At 40.0% G+C, this 22,063-nt stretch overlaps 1 protein-coding gene across 2 annotated transcripts in view; it reads left to right on the top strand.

The window, feature by feature from the left end:
• The first annotated feature begins 6,778 nt into the window (after positions 1-6,778).
• CCSER2 (coiled-coil serine-rich protein 2) overlaps positions 6,779-22,063 on the top strand; it is a 38,775-nt gene continuing 23,490 nt past the window's right edge. Inside the window, exons 1-3 of one of the 2 annotated variants that reach the window (XM_010141485.1) lie at positions 6,779-8,250; positions 8,692-8,894; positions 19,775-19,865. In XM_010141485.1, coding sequence (XP_010139787.1) covers positions 6,813-8,250; positions 8,692-8,894; positions 19,775-19,865 — 1,732 coding nt within the window. In that variant the 5' untranslated portion in view covers positions 6,779-6,812. The remainder of the gene's footprint in view (positions 8,251-8,691; positions 8,895-19,774; positions 19,866-22,063) is intronic. The other variant, XM_010141486.1, reaches the window with a different exon arrangement.

Below are 22,063 nucleotides of genomic sequence, written 5' to 3'. Positions count from 1 at the left end.
TGGGGGGCTCATGGACAGGTTGGACAAGAAAGAGATCTGTGGAGGATTCTTAAACTACATCAAATTCAGGAAATCCTGTGAATTGAAAGTAACTGAAACTTGAGAAGTCATGTTCTGCGCTTGTCCTGTTCAACCTCTCCCCAGTTTTTAAGGCTGCCACAGGAGACAATGTGATATTTTGTTTGTCACCTTTAAAATAGGCTTGACTGCTGAAACCGGACATTGAATTGCCATGAGTGTGGCGGTTTTTTTAAGGCTGCCACAGGAGACAATGTGATATTTTGTTTGTCACCTTTAAAATAGGCTTGACTGCTGAAACCGGACATTGAATTGCCATGATCCAAACCCAGAGAACTAGTATGGTTTATGTAATATTTCAAGGTTACCCACTGTTCGTTTGTTCTCTTTATGAGAGAAGATATTTAAAGATTTTCTTTGCCAGTCCTTTTTCTAGTCTCTTTTTTTTTTCCCCTCTAATCCAGCAGTGGTGAATTTAACAGTATGGTTTTTAAAAAATTTGTAGCAATGGTTTAACATGTTTCTGTCTCAAGGTCGGGATCGTCTGAAAAAAAAAATCTAAACTGTATTGAAAGAGCATTGGTAATATATAGAAGAGAAATTCCCGGAACTATTTTGTCTTATCTTCCTTCTGCTTCATCCCATCTAGTCTTGCTCAGTTAGCACTGTTGAACCTTTCCAGGCTTACTGAAACTCTCTCAGTACCAGCGAGTCTGTGAATTACATGCAGTCGTCTTCAATTATCTCTGCTTGTCATTCAGCTTAACCTATAACTAGAATTCTTGTGCAGGCAGCAGTAGAAAAAATGAGCCTGTGTGGCTGGAGGGGAAAAAATGGTCTTGTGTATTGGTGGTAGGCACAGCCTTGGTGCAGATTTAAAGTACTGGGAATTCTTAAGATATCTACATAAATAAACCCTTCAGGGGTGGTTCAGTATGGTTTCTGTTATTAGTCACTATAATCAATACAAAAATATAATGAACAGCATCTGTTTGTACTGAAGGAAGAGAGGTTCGGCTCAAGACAGCTCAGTGTTCTTATGTGCAGAAGATGCATCTGCTGAGTAAACGAACTAGAGGAGTCAGATTGGCAAGGTGTCGGGCTAAACCGGGATATTTACATTTATAATTGGTTGTATTCAGAGTTTCCCTTGGCTTCCAGCCTGCCTGTTCTTATCAGCAAGACAATCCTGCTCCAGGCAGCACGTGTTACTAAATCAGTACCAGAAAACGGTACCTTAGAGCTGGCTCTGTAGTTTGTTACTGAATGAAGTCTGTAGTTAGAGACAGGAGTGGTGTTCTTAAATCGTTTGGTGGCAGTGGATAGTACTGAGGGAAGAGGGAGGCTCCTCTGTTTTTAAGTGGAATATTTGCCAGACAGCAGCAGGTAATACCTACGTGTTTGCAGAATGATATTGCTTTTATGTCTGAACTCGGAGACAGGTTAATCTCTCTTGTAAGAATAAATTCAGGAAGATTGAAATTACCAACTTGAAATGCTGTTGGAATAACACCAACAGAAGCAATGGCCTGCTGCTTCTGCTGTCAGTTGCTTTGATGCTGACATAATCACAAAACATTTTTGAAAGGAGAGATTGAGATCTACCATTTCACTTCTGAAAAGCCTGGATTCTAAACTGTGATCGATGACTGGGATTATTCAGTCCATTTTAACTGCAGCGTAAAATTCAGTTTGCCTTTATGGTATCTTCTCTGTAGCTGAAGACTTTGTCTTTAGGTTGCAGAGCACAAGATCTACAAGGCAGGCAGATAGTGTCTGTCTCTTTTTAGTCTGGCCTTCCCCTTTCTGTTTATTATCCTTGTGAATTTGTAACCATTTAAACCGGATAATGTCATCAAAGGACTGAAGCAAACAAAGGCTCTTTCTATCTCTTCACCACCAAAGATTTTGAGAACAATACGTATTTTGCAGTTCAAGAGCTCTTAAGCCACCCTGATGGAGAAGCTTGGTCTGTATGACTTGCTCACTAAGGTCGAATCTGTAGAATTGGTTCTGTTCTCAGAAGGCTGTTCTTCTGAAATGAAGTAATCCACATAATGTAATTCCTTCTGACCAAAGTGTTTCTGCGTTGGAGCTTGGTGTATCACTCCTGATTCTGTCAATTGTTTCTGCTTCTCATTGAGGATAGCGTCTCTCCTCCGCCTCTTACAATGCGGTGAAAGCTGTTCCTGGGGTCAGCACACTCAGGTAGTGTTTTGGTCAGCTGCGGCTGGTGTGCTCTGGGGTTCCAGTGACAGCCTTACTGTGTTCTGGACCCTGTGCTGGGGAGAGTTGGTTGTGCTGGAAGTGCCCTGTGTTTGTATCAAGACTGTTCCTATCTGTGAGACTGCTGCAGTTGGTGAGCGATGGGAGGTGTGCACAAAAGCAAAGTGAAGGAAAACCCAATGTCCATCAGTGCCTGAGCCACTCTATTTCTTCTTTTTTTGCAGGCTCTGATACTCCTTTTTATTGGGAGTAACATATCCCTACCCCAAGTATCTTTTCCCATCTTCTTTGTGCTGAAGCTGTTCCCTTGCTGCAGCTGAACAGGTGTCTGGACCTTCCGCCTTACCAGTCATGTAAGAATGCCAAAAATCAGGGCAAATTTACCAATTTGAGAAACCTCAGCAAAGGTGTTACTTGTAGTTAACATTTGCTTGTCAGTTTTTCAATAAAGTCTTAAGGGTTTTATGATAAAACCTGAGAGTTTTTTCAACCTTTTGGTGAGGTTTGATGTAAAAATTCAGCATTTAAAATGTAGAATCTATTTTCCTAATATGCAAAGCACAAGTGAGCAAACTATTCCAACACATCCATTCCTGGGCAGGTGACGCTCAGCCCTTTTTTCTTCTTCCTCGAGGTGTCTGATACTCAATGTAAATAGCATTAATGGCAGAGTGAATTAAGAGTGTGGCCTGAAGAGATGGGAATGGTGTGTTTGATTCAGGAGGTATTCTGGTAGTTTTATTCTACAAAACAAAGCTGTGTGTCCCTGATTTTTTTTTCTCCAGTAAGTGCTTGTGTCCTCTAGCCTTTAAACGTTAAGAGCCCATATTCTGATGAGGAACAACAATGCTTTTAAAGATTGCAAGAGATTCACATAGTTTTGCTGTATTGACTAAAGGTGCTATTCAGTGTTAGAAATGCAGAAGCCCCAACCTCTCCATGGTGTCTTTCATGTTGTCCTCTCTTTACCTCTATTCATTTTGCTCTGTTTATATTCCCTGACCTAGTGTGTTCTGTCTGACAGTAAATAAAACCCAGCAAAACAGCAGCCTGGTGTTTGATAAATCAAACTTGGCAAGTGCAAGGGAGGAAGATAGAAGAGGATTTACCTCTAAGCTCCCTGAGATCCGGGAGCAGAATCTCACAACTTCCAACACAGAAGACCAGAATTGTTTTGGATAAACAATAAGCATTAAGTGTCTTGCAATTTCATACCATGCTTCATGACTCTGGTACCTGCAAAAGGTGGACTGTCAAGGATTAATCGCGATGCGGTTTAGACACAGGAAAGAGAGAGACACTAAAATTCATGGATGCCTTCAAAAAAGCTTTGGGGACAATTCAAGAACAGAGGTGGTTCTGGAGCCACTGAAGACAGAAGGCAGGTGGGCTTGGAGGATTTTACTGCAGAACTGATAAATCTTACTGGGTCTTGGAGTTGAGAAAGTGACTTTTTTGACTGAACTGGAGCCAGTCTGTGCTGGTAGATAACATGAAAGAGTATGTGACAGTTGTAAACGCTCAGAAGTTCAATCTCAGAGCTGTCAGAATTTCTAGTTGTATTCTGATTCAGTTTAATTCAGACAACCTGCCCCACTTCCTCACAATTCATCATCGTTAATTCCTCAGGGTTTGTCCTGCTCAGAGCAGGTGTTTGCTGGCTAGATCTCCTGGCAGTTTCTTCCATTCTGTGGAGCTCCCATAGTCCTGCTAAAGCTCCAAATTGACTTGCAGCCATGCTGCCCATCTTGCAGTATTCCCAAGTGGTTGCTAAAGAAGCCTTTTGCTGCATCCGTTGCAGGGGCCTTCCTGGTTGTGCCCTCATGTCATTCACTACCTCCCTATGCTGGTGGAAATAAGATGTTCTCACACAACTGTCCCAATACGTTTTTTAATCACTATTGAAGTACTGTTCTCACCTTCCTGACCATGCTGTTTGTGCACTGGAAATCTGCTTCTGTTTTCTAGGAAAAAGAATGAAGGTCCCTGGGAATTCTAGCACTGTAGATTTGGCAAGATAAATACGCATGGATATTGGTAAACTTCAGATCCACTGTCACTGAGCCAAACGTGTAGGATTAGATTAGTATCTTTGTTCTCAGGCCTTCTGCAAAAGGTAAATAATACGAGCATAAGGTCTGTTATAAATGCTGTTTGCTCTCTGATGGCATAGTTTATAGGGATCTCAGTGTTTTAAGGTGCCCAAACATTGAAATGTATGAACTTTAAGCTGCCTTCTGCTGTGATAATCATTCCACGATACAAAGGATGGAGTCTTAGATGCAAACCTATATTTTGCTGATGTTAATGTATGGGAAGCTGCCTTTTGGTGGTGTTGAAACAGGCTGTTAAAGAGGTGAAAGTGAATATTGTGTTTGTTAGTTGAGATTAACATTGAGGATCTTGGAGAGGTGTAGATAATCCTACACAGAGAGGACAAAGGAGAGTGAGAATGAATATCCTTTTGCTTATCACTAGGATCTTGAATATCCTTGAAGGTAAGGATGTGGCAGCTCCTCGGTTAATTCTGATTATACTTCAGAGAGGGTCTATAAGGTTTAATTCCCTTTCCTGGGATCATTATAGAAGACCAGGCTCTTTATAATTAGTTTAATTCCCGATTAGGCTTGTGTGCACTAGATGATGTATTTCCCAAGGCAAAGCACGTTAGACTTGTTTGCCCAAATGTGTTTTTAAAAAAATCTACAGGTTGCTGAAGTCTAAAAATAATTCAAAGTTCTTTATAATACAGGGGAAGATGACTGGAATGGTATTGAACCTGAGTTTTGTGGGATGCGGAAATCCTACTGTAACTCTCACATACTGTGCTGCTTGGTAAAGGGATTTCATTGTCAGGGCAGTGTCACTTCTAGTGGTAAATGTATGTCAAGAATGAGGATGTTCACGAGAACTTAAGAATATTTCCCATTTTCTGGGAAAAGCGACATCTGCCAAACTGAAGTTTTGGGGTTTTTTTGATGGCATCGTATTTCAGCGAAACAAATACAACCTGGAATTGGAATGGCAGCACAGTAGTTACAGTTGTGTAGCTAATAAAGCACAGACAGGAATTGCTTGTCTTTTAATTGAATTATCTGAAGTGTTTTAAGCAATCAGTACTGTTTTCTTGAAGATAATGTTTTGCCTTTCCCTAATTAAGGATAAATGAGCAATCACCCTTCATAGAGAACGGGAAGGTCTTCTTTTCAAGTTTGATTTGCAGCACTTGGTGGCGGATTAAAGTAATCTAATTAAATGGCCTCATTTAAATTTTGCAGTCACCTAGGAGATGGTAGACAGATGTGAAAAGGGAATTATCCATAAAGCATGAAAGTTAAATGAGCTGCTTTCTAATTTAACTTTTTCAATTTGAAAGATTTCTTTCTGGCACTTGAGCCTTTTTGTTAGAGTTGGGATATCTTTTGACGGATCTGCAGTGCAAATGAATTCATCATCATGATGCTGCTTTGTGTGCCTGGGTGAGGATTGGTGTGCCAGAACTCCCTCAGTAACTGAACTCTGGATTTGTGTATTTCTAAATGGGAATGGTCTACCAGTTGCAGGATGGGGATTCTGGTATTTTCCCAAAAAAGCCATGTCTCTCTGTATGTTTTTAATGTAGATCTACTTCCAGAAGTGCTGCTCTGGGGCATCCTATTCATTTGCAAAATCCTAAGGGTACTTCAGCTCGCATGGATTTAATGCTACGTTGCTTTTTATCTTAAGCCTTTCTTAGTGAGGTCTTGCAGCTTGGGGAGCGACTCCCTTTAAGGTGACAAGGTGGTTATACAAGGTATTTTCTGTACCTCGAATAAGTATGATGTTCCTTGCTGTGCGTTTATGCTCATTGTAATTGCCGTGGTTTAAAAGTTTTCCTGGGTTTTTTCAGCCCTGCCAGCTGTGTGTCGGTCTGCAAAAAGAGAAACACGTATAATAATTTCAGGGAATAACAGATGAGCAACTGAAATTCTGTGTCTTCACACCACTGTCACACCAGCAGGTAGAACCAAGGAAAACACAAAATCCAGGCTAGCAAAAGCAAGATATGTGCTATAACTGCCCTGACAAAAGGAACTCTGGACTTGCACAAGAATAAAACTTGTCTTAAGATGCAACATTGACACTTGGAGACTTCTCAAGGCATTATTGTCTGAGATCTGGGGAAAAATGCTGTGATGAAAGTGGATACTGAGTGATTATTTTGTATCTCATAATGTAGTCACTGCGGAGGCTGGAAAAAAAACCTTTTCAAAAAATTTGCTTTTAGTCAGATTTTACAGTATAGTTTTTGCAGTTTTACACTGCTGACCACAGGTTTGGGCGATGTTGTGTTTATGGGATTTTTTGAAATAAAGTCTTAAGTATGTAACTTAATTGTAACACAGTTGAAAATTTCTGTTTGCTGTTTAAAACAGGTAAATGGAAAAATAAAAGCATAGTAATGTGGTAAAGATAAATGCAAATGTATATACAACTATGCTATTTAATGTGTGATTGATTCTGGTCTAATTTTTTTTTCTTTTCCTTAGATTCAAGCACTCTTTAAGGACCAATGTACCCAATAGCTCATGGAAGAAAAAAATCAAATCAGGACATCCTTGGTTTCCAGGCTGCCGAAATATGGGACGAAAACTTTAGGAAGTGTTTTGCAACCTGTACCCAACGGGACGGCTGTTAGTTTAGCGGGGAATAATGGTGGCAAAAACTTCAGCAAGCACAATGGCACCATTCGCATGTCTTCCTTTGCTTTCAACTGGAAAAAATCAAATAACTATCAACTTCATGATCAGAATGGGAGAGAGACCAACTCTAAACATAATTGTAATGAGAAATTAATTGATTCTGAGAAGTATTCTCAGGCTCAAGGAGCATTGGATAATGATGTGCTCAGGGTGGGTTTGAACAGCACTGCCTCAGTTTCATCAAAAGCAGCAAAGCAAACCAATATGTTTGTATCTTCTACTGAGGAATTAAACCCAAAGTCTTTGCCTGGACTCTCTAGTTCAGCAAAATTCGCCAAAGGTACCCTGTCAGGAAGGACCTCATATGCCGGACTCAACGCTCCAAAATCACATTTAAATGGATTTTATGGAAACAGACCGGTGGTAGGTTTGCAGAGACCTCGAGCCAATTCCAGTGCCACAAGGACAAATTCAGGAGAAAGCCTGGCTCAATCAACAGACAATAGCAAGGCTTTTTCCTGTGAAAAAATGGTCAGATCACAAAGTTTTTCACATTCCATTCAGAATTCTTTCCTTCCCACCGCATCTTTAACCAGGTCGCATTCCTTTAATAAAGCTGTGGATCTTACAAGGCCTTATCATAGTCAAAATCTAGCTGCCAGGCCATCTCAAAGGTCGACTTTGTTGTCCAGAAATGCCCGTCAGTTGGATGTACCCAATGGAAATGAACCTCTGAAGTATGGATTTGCCAGGCCCTACTCTGGTATGTCGGCAACTTGTTCAAAGAAGCCCCCACTGTCAAATGGATCTGGGTCAGCACCTTCTTTTGGATACAGATTAAGTCGACCTTCTCTGCTGAAGCCCACCAGGCAACGATTTGCTGGAAATATCATTGTGGATGGCAGCAAAAGTACAACTCCTGACACATGTGTGGTGGAGAACTCTGACATTTCAACAAATATTAACAAAGCAGTTGAGAAAAACAGTATTAGAGAGAGCAGTGCTCAAAGAACAGAATCTGACGAGGGCCTGCACGAAAGTCTGGGAAAACATGGGCCAAAAGTCATGTGCATGAGCGATGATGGGGATGAAATATCTATATCTTCATTGTCATCCTCTGAAAAAAATGATTTGAGTGAAGACTTCAGTGATGACTTCATAGATATCGAAGATCCAAACAGAACTATACAAATCCAGCCAAAGGAGAGCTGCCTTCAAGAGTTAGAGCGTGGGAGCCTGTCATCCATTGAGCCATTCACTTCTCTCAAGGAAAGCGGAGGGTCTTGCTGTAATGCTGATGACTGGCTTGATATAAACGTGTCTGGTAAATGCTTTATGTTCTGTTTGACATTTTAGCTACTAAATCACAGTTCTGTAATTGCAGTTAAGTTAGTTGATATCAGTCGAAGAGACTGAAGATGTTTTTAAAAGCCACATTTTCAAGCCTGTGATGGGCTCCTCATAGTACACACTTGTTTTGAGGGAAATTACAGTTGAAAGATTTATGTTAAAAAGATACAGAATTCTAGTGAGTAGCTTTCACGAGGGGTGAAAAGCGCAGCGTAAAAAGCAAAGATGTAGCAGCCAAACCAGCTGGAGGTTTTTTCCCCCTCTTGGAAGAGTGAACAATAATGTGGAATGCTTTCAGGTATTTCTGTTACAGCACAGCTTCAGAACAGTTAACGCATCAATAATACCCATCTTAACATTTATTTCTGGGGTACTGGATTGGTTTGGGAATCTTAACTCTTCCTGTTTCTTCAAGCAGCAGATGACACCAGCGAAAGCACAAAGCATACCGCTGAGAATGTGATTTCTCCAGAGATGAACTACAGAGCTGGCTCCTCTTTTGAGCTTTCTCCATCTGACAGCTCTGATGGCACGTACATGTGGGATGAAGAAGGGCTGGAACCTATCGGGAGTGTCCATCCGTGTGGAAGTTATGAATCTTCAGAAATGAACAGTATAGTATGTATTTACCCACATAAGTTGCATAATTATAGTGGTTTGAGTTTATTGTTTAAGTGTACTTTAAAAAACAGAATCATGGGGTTTCTTTACTTGATAACTGCTTCCTTTTTCCTCTGTAGTTGGTGGCTTTTTGAAACTTCTTGTTTAGAAACTCCCATTTCTGGACATATGACCCTGATTAGGCTGCTGACATACACTTACTGTTTTTCCTTATTCTCAAGTTCAGACAGAACAAGACCTTCCTTCTGCAATGATAGGTTAAATATTTTCTGTGACTCAAATGCAACACACAAGATGCATAACAACCTTTTTCTTATTGTTAAACTTATAACTGATCTGCAAGAAACTTCTTCAGACTGAAGAATGGATGGAGAGCTGTTGCAGTGCTGGGACCCTCCCGCTGACATCAGGGAGCCAACCTTGGGATTTTGGTGGGAGTGAGGAAGATACTTTCTGTCTGTCCATATTCCTTTATCCAAATAGACTTTTGAATTGAGCACCTCAGATTTTATTAACTTGATACTAACAAGCAGCACTTCTAACAAAAAGACTTTGGGGTAATCAAAGTGGTCTGCTTCCTGTGTTTCAGGCACGTTGGGTACTGAGTCACCACTCCCAATTTAGTGATGCACATGCCAGTTTTGAACTTAGGTGGGGTTTGTGGCACCTACTCTGATCTGTAACTTTAGTAGATTGGCTGCTGTAGCCCAGGAGCAGAACAGAGAGATCTCGCCTGAAAACATGCCATTATGTTTTTATCTACATACAAGTTCCTGATGTATTTTCAGCTGCTTGTGGTATTGTTTGCCATCTGTCTTAAATTATGATGTTGGGACGCAATGCCTAAGAGTTTAGAAATGTTTGTTAACTTTTTGTGGCGAGCTTGGAAAAGCACTTTGAGACTCTCCCAGTGTGAGCTTTGTAGCTTCGTTGATGTTTACAGCGGACAAAAAAATATCGGCTGCTGCAGAAACAAACACTCTTTTCCCCCAGACAGAAAAATTAACTGAGTAGGTTTGGAAGAAGTGGGGAAAGGAAGAGGCTGTAAGTAAGATTTGCTGTTCAATCTAGAAAATTGTGTTTTCCACCCATTTTGATTTTTATCCTGTTAGTGCTGTTCCAGAATCCCAGTGCTCACTGTTCTGTGAGGTTTTGTCTTAATTGAGAGAAAAGTCAATAATACATCTTTTATTTTTGCAAGGCAGAACTGTTTTTTTCAGTCAGCTGTGGTTTCGAGGGGACATCGTAGCTCTGAAATAGCTATTGAATTGCCTTCTAGTGGTGGTTTTTGCCTGTGCTGCTTGTTTTTTTTGTAGAAAACACGATGGATTTGATTTTGTTTAGCCTAGAGGTTAAACTGGTTATTTTTTATCTGAAGATGCAGAAGAATTTCTGATACAGTTTTTCATTATTTCTGAAGAATTATGTTCTTGGGGAGGTTAATGCAAGCTTTTGTTCCATGTTTTTTCTTCTCTCTGCAGTCAGTGAGTATAAAGACAGGTTAAAGGAATGGAGCTGAAGGAGTTGAGAATAATTATTGTGAGTAGTCACCTCATCAGATACTTTGCTGGGAGATAGGTCATCAAATTATACAGTTTCTACCCTTTGGTGTGGTGAAGGTAAAAGCAGATAACGTCTGGGTGTCAAAATCCAATTGATAAGAGTCAGGTTGAAGAACTTGGAGTGCTGACTGCCTCTTGGAATGAGTATTTCCAGGGAAATCTCCAAGGCAGGTAGTTGGTTCTGGAGTTCTGAGGCATCAGGCAGGGGTGAGTAGAAGCAATGTAGCTGAATAATAGTTCAGCTGATGAGATGGTAAGTAACTGGTAGCGTTTAGCGCAAAACCACCTGGTGTTTTTTATTTCCATCCTGCTGTTGTATTGTTAGTCTTCTAAGCTGTATCTTCCTTAGTATCAACAAACATTAAATGTTTTTCCTAAACTTTTCTATAGATGGCAGTGCAGCTCTCACTGGGTAATCTCAGAGAAGCGTTTTGAGCATCTTTGTGAGGCAGCTTTTGCAGAGGGGATGTTAATGAGGTTCTGGAATGACAGCAGACTAGGGAGGCAGCAGAAAGAGCTTGCTTGCTACTCAATCTTTTTATTACTTTTTTTTTGGGAGAAGAAAAGCAGATTTCTTTGCTATTCTCAGAGCTTGGTTCTAAGGATGTGGAGGGGGGAAATAAAATAAATGTGGCTTCTATTAGGACAATCTTTCTGCTCTTCACTAACCACGCCAACAGCTATGGAGAAATTATGCAATCCAGCGTTGGAGGTTTAAAAGTCACACAAATTTAAATAATCTCTCATAAGGTGATGCCATGAGGACTTATAACTAAGTAGGATGTGTGTGGGGTTTTTTGAGACCTTGTCAGGCTGAAAATGTTTTTCTTTCTGTTATGCAATTAGAGATTAAATTTGCTTCCCTATCCCAACTTCTGCTTCATTTCCCATATTGAAGACAACAAATCAATAGATTAACATGTGAAGAATTGAATTCCTTTCAAGTTTAATTATTAATTTAATTGGTATTCCTTATACTCCTTTCAAAAACCCATCCTCTAAAGCATTCTTAGTTCCTGTAGATGAATTCTGTTTCATTGGAGGGGGAGATTGTGTTAGTAATTTGCTTGCTGGTGCCTATTCAGTTGGCAGCCAAGAGGGTTAGCAGCCCCTCAGCAGAAGTCTGGCAGCTTCGCATCTGCAGGACTGGATTCTACACTGATCTTTGAAATAGCTGCTTAGGGCTGAAGTCTTTTTAATTCAGAGCGCACAAAACAAATGGGGTGTTTTTCCTATTTTTTGGAATGACAACTTGGACTATGTAGTCTAGTCTATCAACGTGGCTGCACTTCTGCTTCTTTTTTTTTGTCTGAAAATACTGTTTAACAAACAAGCCTGAAACATGTGTCCTAACTGGAGACTCATCGCTCCTTTGCTTAACCAGTAGTGAAACACTCTTCTGCTGTAGCAAGGCTTGAGCTGTTCTGTTTCCTCCTGTCCATTCTATCAAGTAAACACATAAGAAACATGAGCTTTAATCTGTGTTTGTTCAGAGTGAAGCTTTGGCTATTTTTGGAAAGTCTCGCTTCTATTAGGAATAGGATAGATGATACAGTTGACATTTTTTCTTTTAAAGCACTTTAATTTGGGCAATTAGCTTTAGACAGGAAACTTTTATGAGTTTTCTCTGTATTATCGGGTTGTAACGAGACCCTATGTTAGAACAAGACAAAAGAGATCGAGTCCTCTGACCCCTTTTTCCTGTCGGCTCTAGTGACAGTATGAATGTCTGTGCTACATTAATTCTTCCTGAGGTAAATGAAGCCAGTACTTTGGGTACATACAGAGTGAGCATCAGTGTAATTACAAGGGTATAGGATTATGGAATAGTAATTGAAATCTGGCTTGAAGAGACAGATGGGTTTTAGCTGCTTTGAGAATTTGGTTCCTCTTGGGATGAAATCTGGATCTCATTGGAATGAATCTGCTTGTTCATTTATTGACACGTGGCCAGAATTTTAGCCGGCGTGTGAAATAGTTACATTTTTCTCTTCTTCCTAGGCAATTCTTGAAACCTCATAAGATTTTTTTGTTGTTGGGTTTTTTTATTTCTTTTTCTCTTTGTGATTGAAACTTGGGAAAGGGCGTTTCTGAATTAGTTTTTGAGGCTGGGCAGAACGCTTCCTGGTTCGAGAGGCATAGGTACTCACAGTGAAATATGCTGAAATGTGCTCCTCCTCTTAGAGAAAGAGGAAAAATAAGCTTGCTGAAATAGCATTGCTTATTGCTTAGTTCAATCACCAATTTCTTACAGAAATTCAGTTATTTACAAGTAATTCGGTGTTAATTATCTTAATTTTTTTAATAACTGACTTTTCAAAATGAATTTATAGTAACCTTTAAACTGCCAGTTTGATTTCTCAGATGAGTAGCATCTCATGTGAATTCCGACTTGCAATGTGTGCATTTCTAAGAATATTGGAAGCATTTTCAGCGTAAAGTCCCTGAACGGAAAGCAGTGTTTACAGACCCGAACATGATGTAAGTAGTATACTGAAGATGAGTTCAATGTTCAGTGATCTATGAGTAAAGATACCCCAACTGTTCATCTGCCAGATGTTGAGAGTCTTACGGAGTCTGTCTTAATTGGCTATTTTTGGAGTGATGGACTAATTACATAGTGTTACTTGGTGTTGTCATCCGTATGTCTCGCATTGCTTAGCAATGAACAGCAAAGATCCTTCCCAAAGCAGAGGATAGCATTCAAAAAAGGCATTTGTAATTTTTTTACAGTCTCTACTGAGATGGGCAGTGTTGACTAATTGCATTTCCTCCTCTGTTAGGATACATGTCTTCAGGCTATCAAAAGGTTAAGAATTAATCACATTGTTTGCTCCTTCCAGCATTCGTGTACGTCAGCAGGGCACTTCCTTAAGTGTTTGAATTTGTCCTGTGCCTGAAACCAAGTCAGTGCCACTCTGACTTGAGTTCACTATGGCATTAATAAATGTACACTTCTTATTTTATTTGTAGTTAGATATTTTTTTAAAAAATATTTTTTTGCTAGAAAATTTGGTACAGTGACAACTAATTACACGACTCGATGCCCAGTACTTTGGTGAGGGAGTGAGGTTGAAAGGAGGGAGGCATTGTTCCTGTGATATAACAATATTTAATTAAGTATAATAGCTCTAGTCTTGGAGAATCTTGTCATACCTGTATTAATTTGGACTTTGAGGTAGCTGCTACTTTTTTGGCACCTGAAGATTCTGCCTAACAAGCCTGTGAGGCCCCAGACATTTTAAGTCTTTCTTGCTGCTGCCAAGTTTATCTGGCCACTGTTGTGATATAACTGGACCAGAGAGGAGGAAACCAGACAATCCCTCCCTATAGGTTTGTGAATTGATAAAGTGGCTAACACTTCCTGCTCAGTGATTCTGGCATTGGAATCTAATACAGATGTCAGCCTCAAAAGGTGTATTTCATGGGCATGCATCTGTGTGCCTCTTATCTGAAGCTGGTGCTGCTGTTAAGCAGCTGTTCAAGCTCATAAGTTTCACTCTCTTGTCCTGACGTCTTCAAGCCGTGTTCCAGAATCTGACTCACTTGAATTGAAACGCTCTAACTTCATAGTTTTCATTAGGTCGATACAATTGCTTTCATTTTTCTAATATTACAAGTATAAAAATCTCTGGCTTTTTTTTTTCCATAGCCTCAGTTATGCCTAAAAACTGGTATTTGCAAAACCATTACACTGCTTCTTTCTGGTTTTGAAGCCTCAAAAGTCTGTGTCACCTTTTTGCCTTTCGTCTCCATGATGAACAGATAATATTTGTGGACGTATTAAATTAGTGGGAGAGCATCCTTGATTAACACGTCCACAGTTAAGCTTTGAATAGAAAACTGTTCAGCTGCTGTGTAACACTCTGTATTATTGTCTTCAAACAGGACTAGGAGTAAAAACTTGTCTCAGCCTGTGCTGCTAGCAGGGTTCCTTACCCGTTCTTTTGGCAGTTTGCTGGCAGATGGTTTTCTGCAGGTGGCAGGGAAAGAAAGAGTCATAAAGGTAGAGACTGATTTCAGAGGTACTGCCTTCAAGAGCGAACACAGGCCCCATCCAGCCACCCACCTCTGCTCTAGCCTTCAGCTTTGAAGCTGAACTACTGCAGCAAGGGGAGGTGGCGAGGAACGGTGGTACTTAATGAGGCGATGTTTCTGTCAGTGCCTTGTGTGATGCGTGTGTCCCTGCTGACAAATATTATGAAGAGGTTATATGACTATATTATGGTGCACAAACATCTTGTGATATGGGTTGAGAGGCATGACATGTTGTGAACAAGCTTTTATGGCAAATTACCTTTTTTCCTTTGGGATGGGAAAGCCTATATGCCTTTGAGAACTGCTTGGTTCGGAGCTGACACAGTAAATCTCATGCTGTTTCTGCTGGTAAAATCGAGTAAGGCAACTTCACTTGTACCCCTGTGTTTCATTTGTGGTAGCTGTTAATGACAGCTTTGAATTTGTGTGGTGGAGAGAGGAAGAGAGCAGCAGCTGATGTGGTGGTATGTGAACTATAACAATAAATACGGGTAGAAATCAGCACTGCTTTTATTTCATAGTGTCAGGAAATGACAGTACGCTCCGTGTGTTGTTACCAGTTCTCTTAGAGTGGTCAGAATAGAATTACTCAAAAATAGGAGGAGTTTGAGGATTGTTTTGATTTTAATTAGAACCAAGTATATTAACTGACTGTATAAGAATAGAACACATTAATGCAGGGTAACAAGTCATATTCAGATTACCCCCAAAATCTAGCTAGGGCATAATTAAAACTTTTTACTCAGAGGAAACATAGCTGGTCTCCTGGTAGCAGCCCTGCCCACGGTGTTCCTCTGAATTTTGAGGTTATGGTTTGGTTCCTTTCCCAGCTGGGAGTTCTCCTTGTTTTTCTTTAAGCCAAACCACACACCGTTAATGCAAGTGCACATCAGTGGAGCGAGAGTCATTCAACAGTTAAGTTTTGTCAGTTAGGAATATCCGTAGCAACTACATCTTGCTTTATAGTGTAAAATGCTCCATTATTTCTATGTAAAGGAAATGCTGAACTTCGTACTGGTATTCTGCAGAAAGATGGTCAAAATGCTTCCCCTGCCCAAGCCCATTTTCCTTTTGGCAGGTTCTTTGCTGGAGGCTAGATGGCAGTGGAGGATTGAACACGCCCTGCCTGGGTGGGAAGGGCTGTTACTTATGGATTGTTTGAAGTCTCAACAGAATGGTTAATATTTCTGATTTTCTTCTTTTCCCTCTTTCATCATGCTTGTTGAATTTCGAATTTCTTACACTGTCTGACATCTGATTTTATAATTAAAAAATACCCAGCAAGCATAGCTGCTTCTTGAGATATAGGGGATAATAACCTAGTAATTATTTCCTGTCTGCTTTCAGTAAACCTAGGTAGAACATCTAATGCCTTAATAAAAATGTTTTCAATAATAGTAAATCTTTATTTAAGACCATTATATTTAATAGTTAAAATGCCTTGGATTTTCAGAACAAAGTTCCTGTTGTCATGGCAACCTCCCGTTCCAGAGCATGAGCAAAATCATGAAATACTTGTTTGGATGTTGGGCTTCATTATCTCTAATGTGACTTGCAATGGATGCTTTTAAAATCACTTCCTTCCTGTCCTGTGTTCGGTATCCTGCAGAGTTGTAGCTTTTCTTTTCCCTGTGAGCTTTCCTCTGCTCTCAGGGCATTTGTTTCCAGTGGGGTTTTCTCTACAGCCTTGTAGGACAGACCTGCGTGCCTTCCTGCGGCTTTAGTGCCTCTGTTTTCTGCCTTCACTTAACAGTTCAGTTCACATTGATTTTTTGGAGACTTGGATTGGATTCCTATCTCTTTCTTTATCTTGTCTCTATCTCTATCTGGGGTGTTGTTAAATGCTGAAAAGAGCATTGAAAAAGACCCTGGAAGTCTCTTCTCTGCTGTCAACTCTGAATTCTATTTGGCTTTTGCAGTTATCCTTTAGCCACCCTCCAGATGACTGATTTACCCAGCCTGTTTAGTGCTTGTTTTTAAAAGCGGCTTCCTCTTTCCATTCTTCAAGTACCTGAAATGATATTTTGTTAGTTTCTGTACTACTCTTTACTTCTTCCCTTGAGGATTTTTAGACAGATTGTTCCGTAGTTCTCTGCCTTTACTCATGCTTTTCTTGTTGAATTTTTTTCCATGGCCTTTTTTCACCCTTCAGGGTTTTTTTTTCTGTCCTGAATCTTTGTTTTAATGGAAAATCAAGATCTTTCATTTTTAGCATCTCACCAGAAGAGATGCAGCACACACAACTGCCTAGAAAATGTTTTTCTCATAGTAATTATCCAAAAGACCTATAAAAGTGATTCTGGTATTTTGGAGGTTCTGATAGACTTCTATTCGGAGGACTTCTATGCATAGGGGGTTTTTTATGTTTAGGATTATTTAAATGTCATTCTTCAAGCCATTGGTTAAGTTGCTCTGATGTGTTAATTAGTTTTTCAGTAGGTTTGCTTCATCTTCCTAAAATTTTGGAGGCACTAGTGACTCCCTAACTTGAAAACAGGAAACCAGCTTGAGGTAGATGTAGAAACATTGAACCTAAAGTTTGACTACAAAGACTAACAAAGTAAGTGAAACACCTTTAATTAATGGCAGTCACACAGGAACCTTGATTTCATAGTGGTCATTACTGATAATTTTCATCAAAAGGATTACAGCGTGGTGCTGTAAGAATAACTAACTACCAGTCCAAAGGTTGATTCTAACCTCCTGGTGATTTGTTTGTACGGAGGTTTTAAAGTACAACTAAAAAAATGGGATGTGCTAGAATGTGCTGTCATTCAACAATGACCTGTAATTACTGCCGTGTCCTTTAAGGAAACAACTTTGAAAGTATATACTTCTTCTAGTTTGGGCACTTATGTTTTTAGTTGCATTATATCCTTAGCTCAAGAAGTGGGAACACTGAGAATCAGGCCTCTTGCCTAAGTCTAAATAGACCTTCGGCTGGAGTGGAAAATCCCGCTCTTCAGCAAAGAGAGAGCCTACGATGTATGTAACTTGTATGAGGAGTTTTTAGAAACTGAAGTTTTTAAAAATTTTGCTACTCCAGTTCATTAGAATGGACATGAATTTATACTGGGCTATAAACTTGTTCAGCTTCAGCAAAAATAGCTGCTTTACAGTTTCCCCAATCTTCAGAGCGCTGGTCTTAGGAACCTCATATTGTTATGCCTCTCAAAAGAGATTGTGAAGTCTACACATCCAGCAAACCAGAGAAAAACCCCGCACTGTCACTGGTGTGTGCTTCGTGGCCCTTGGACGAGACACGGCACCCAAGGGCAATCGCTGCAGACAAAATTTGCAGAACGCTGAAGTGAAGGTACTAAATGAGGTGTATTTGTTTGCCAGCCTTACCCTTGCACTTCTGTTTAGTCTTTCCCCCATCTCTTTATGCACTGAGTGTTCCCTGCTGTTGCCCTTCTCAGCTTACTCAGTTCTTACTCCTGTAGTTTCTCTCCTAATGCTTTTCCTGTTGTGTTGCAGTAAGAGGACACAGCACTGCTATCTGTGTTCAGTCAAACCTTTCAGGAGGGAGAACCTGGGGACAACATCATAGTTTGACTCAGGATTTTGTGGTCCCAAACTTAATCTCTTTCAAAATCTAGTGCTAAGTCAGCCTTGTGAAGTTACATGCTCCTTTTAATGTGCATTATTCTTTCCAACTATACTAATAAAACACGGCTTCGTGTTCACACTGATGTTTTCCAGTGTGGAGTTTCCTCAGTGTGCTGCAGGAATGTATAATTAGGGGAGCATAATGAAATGTGCTGCTGACAGAAAAGTATGTTTGGCATCTCGAGCACTGACCTTCACTGACATCGTTAGACTTCAGAAATTCAGACACAAAGATAGTCAAGTGGCTTATTTAGGTTTATTAGTTAACACTGACGTACTACCTTTTTATATTGTGCTTTTTTAAATGCGCAGTGATGGCAAACGATTTCAGCTTCCTTATGTTTGTGGCCACTGTTGGTAATTCATTTGTTCTGCTCATTAAGGTTCCCTCAGCAGAAGAAAATAATGCTTGTTCATACTAATTTGGAAGATCAAAGCATAGCGTAGAAACGATTCATCAACAAACCAAAGCCGCGCCTCAAGCACACCTCCATTTTGCAGAAATGTTAGCTTAAAATCTTCTAGTTCCTGGAAAAGGGTAAATTAATGGAAACAACAAGAAGTAGATATATAGAGGCAGTTTGTTCTTCTGATTGTTAAATCCTCATTTCCTTTAATTGGCTTCCAAAGTTTTCCAAGCTTTTCCGTGGTTGGTTTTATTATTGTTATTCTCAATGCCCTGATATGTAGGGTTTTTTGTTTTTTCCTCTTAAATGAAATTGTTCAGGTAGGACTTTGAAACACAACAAAACCAGGTGGCTCTGTCTCAAGGATTCCATCTCTATATCGATCATGTTTTACAAAGTGCGTATTAACTATTTTCATCTCACACTCCCCCTCTGAAGTCCAATAAATAACTTTCCCTGCAGAAATGTAGAATGTTTAATGTTCTGTGTTACCAAAAAAAAAAAAACCAAACCAACAACCCCCTTGAAATATACTTAGCTCTTTCCACCCTCTGTAATAAAATACAGTAGTTGTTTGTGAGCACTGTGGGAAGCCTGAAGAACTCTGGACAAATACTGAATAATGTTTTTCCTTTTCATCTCTACATCTCTGACAAAGTGACTCTAATAACCCGTAGCCAGCAAAGGGATGAATTTCCAAGGAAATCTTGTTTTGCAGTGTAATTGATAGCCTGTATGCAAGTGTTCTGTTACGTATTTAATTATTTTACTTAATACTTAGTCAATTTTTCACTATTGGTTCCGTGAATCATCTTTAGGCGTAGCTGTTAAAACTAAAAAATCTGCATTTCTGCTCTGAGGAAAGAGGCAGCTGTGAAGTGCCTGGGCCTGATCTTAAAGCAATGGCTTTCATCTGTGGGATATGGACAAACAGAGCTCGAGAGTTAGAGCTGTAGAACCACTAACGGTTTCCTTAGACCTCCTCTGTGTTGTGATCACTTGGTATTAGTAAGTTGAGCTTTCTTTGAACCGTGAAGCAAAGCGGAATCTGGGTTCTCTGCTCAAGTACTGTGTCATTGCTGGAGGTGTGATGATTGTCTGTCTGGGTGGTCTCAGGTAAGATTGATCTTGGCCTCTAGAGAGGCAACTGCTGGTAATATTGGATATGTGTGCAATGCAATGTAAGAAAGCTTTGAAATAAGCTTTTTAGGACCGTGGGGTGAATGAAATGCTGTATCTCATGTTTTCTTTCTTGCAGGATATCTTGAATAACCTTGATTCATGTGATCTTGAAGATGATGATCTCATGCTTGACGTGGACCTGCCTGAGGACCCACCTCATGACAAAGGTTCGTAAATTAGCCAAGTCTTATTGTGAAACTGCATTATGGGCTGAAGAGATTTTGGAGTCTCTTTGTTCCGCCTTCCGCTTTCATAAGCCAAAGCGCTCTTCGTATTGTTGTTTCCTTAACTAACAACTCTTTCTTTTCTGAAATGCAGGAAGTGTGTTATTTCTGTTCCCCCAAATACAGCCCTTGCATTTGAAGATTTCTAAAGTTAGATGTTCACTGCCTTTTATATAAAAGCACCTGTGTTGTACACTGCTTGTTTCTTTAAATTATTTTAGTATTTTATTTTAATAGAATAAAGGACAAATTTTTAAGTTAGTCCTTCAGTTTCATGCTTCAATATTTGGAAGTGTTGGAACAGCATTTTTTCAGCTTTGGTGAGCGATCACATAATTCTTCTTGAGATAATTATTTGTTTTCTTCTACAAAATGACAATATGTCCTTACATATTTTATACAATTCAGGGTAGCAGAAACTTTTAAGATTTAAGATGTGTTTTTTCAAGATGTCTCTCTGTGTCAGTGAGGATGCTGGCAAACTTTTTACAGGGAGGCTAGTGGTACTAGATACCGGTAAAATAGTACAAATCTAGCTAGAATGAACTGGGTAAGGCAAATTATTGCTACACTTTCTCAAACCCTGACCAGGATAAGTTTGAGGCATTTTCTTTTGGTCATTCCTGGCCTACTCATTAGAATTGACGCTATCACCTGAATGTGGGTATTAGCTTTACCTCCAAGTTCAGTGGAAGGTGGTATATCTTCAAATGAACAGAAACAGTGACTGTGGAGCTCCGTAATGCCCTGCCCTCTACGAACAGGCAGTGAAAGAAAGGCGGCTTTCCCGATCTTTGTTCAGTTGCCTGCTGAAGTCTGGAGAAATTCAGCTTTTCTGAGAGTACTTCTGAGTTCTCTGGGTGGAGACTCCTGCATGTATGTTAGATGTGAAGCCAAATTAACAGTAAACAAACACATCATCTTCTGTCTACCACAACGGTGGCACCTCATGTTTTAACAGTGCGCACATATGAAGTGCAGGACTTAATCTTTCAAATCTCATAGTAAGTTTTCCAAAGTACTTGTGTGAAAGGTGCTTATTGACCATAGTGCCCAAATTGCTAAGAAGGGATTTGAAAGGGTAGATTGACTTCTCCTAAGTTTCTCTGTTGATAAAACATGCCCTGCTTCTGTATCAGTAGTTCCATTTCAAATCAACTGTTAAAAAGACACACTTTTTAAAGGTGCATGTTTGCCACGAAAACAAAGTTAATATTTGCCACAATAAAATATGACTTTTTTTAATTAGCTGCTTAATTGTGTCAGTATAATAAACCTAATCCCGCTTCTGCAGCAAAGGATAGATAAAGTTTGTGTAGCTGGAATATGATTTTAGTAATTTCTTTAACAGTTGGGTTTCCATATAAACTTAATGTGGCACAAACCGGGTATCTCTGCGGTAATCGCTTCTTATCTTGATATCACTGAACTTCTAGCAAAGAGGATGTGAAAAGAAGAAGAAAAAGCACGTCGATCCTTCCCCTTAAGCAAACATGACCACCTGAAAAAGCATGATTTGTTCCATGGTAACAGCCCTGAGTCTTTACTCAGCATCTCAACTTGATACTCCAGAGCTGAAAATCAGCAGAATAAAATTACTTATAAGTTGATTGAGGGCTTATTTTGAATAGACCCCCTTGAATTTTCATGTGTTATGAGCTGTAGAAGGATGCTTCCAAAGGGAAAAAAACCCTGCGTGTGACTCTGCTGACGTCAGCCTCTCAAGACTTCCCAGGTCCTCAGGAAATCCTGGTTTCACTTTGGAGCCCGGGATGCCGCTCGGACACTATTTATAGAAACAGTTCTAGCTCAACAAGTATGCAGCGAGCGTCGCTGGCAGTTTTAAATCACAGGGTAGGACTGGGCTCCCTTCCCAAGCCCACGCAGGCTGGGAGCTGAGCAGGAAGGAAGGCCTGTTTACCAGCGTCTTGTGCGCAGCTATGCCCGAGTAGGCAGCCGAACAAACCGGGGTTCTGTTGAGTGGAGTTTTCTCCCAGCAAAGGACTGACAATGTGAGGAAAAACTCTTGGGGTAAGTGAAGGAGAAAGTGCAATGGCAGAAGAGCAGTTTATGTCTTTTTTTTTTTCTGTGTCTGCGGTTGTTTTGGCTTTTTTTTCAGGGGTTTCAAAGCTGTTGCCAAC

The sequence above is a fragment of the Buceros rhinoceros genome, unplaced genomic scaffold (genome assembly GCF_000710305.1).
Source record: "Buceros rhinoceros silvestris isolate BGI_N320 unplaced genomic scaffold, ASM71030v1 scaffold13058, whole genome shotgun sequence".
Classification (NCBI taxonomy): Eukaryota; Metazoa; Chordata; class Aves; order Bucerotiformes; family Bucerotidae; genus Buceros; species Buceros rhinoceros.
Note: the sequence above shows the minus strand (reverse complement) of the source record. Positions and strands in the feature narration are given on the sequence as shown.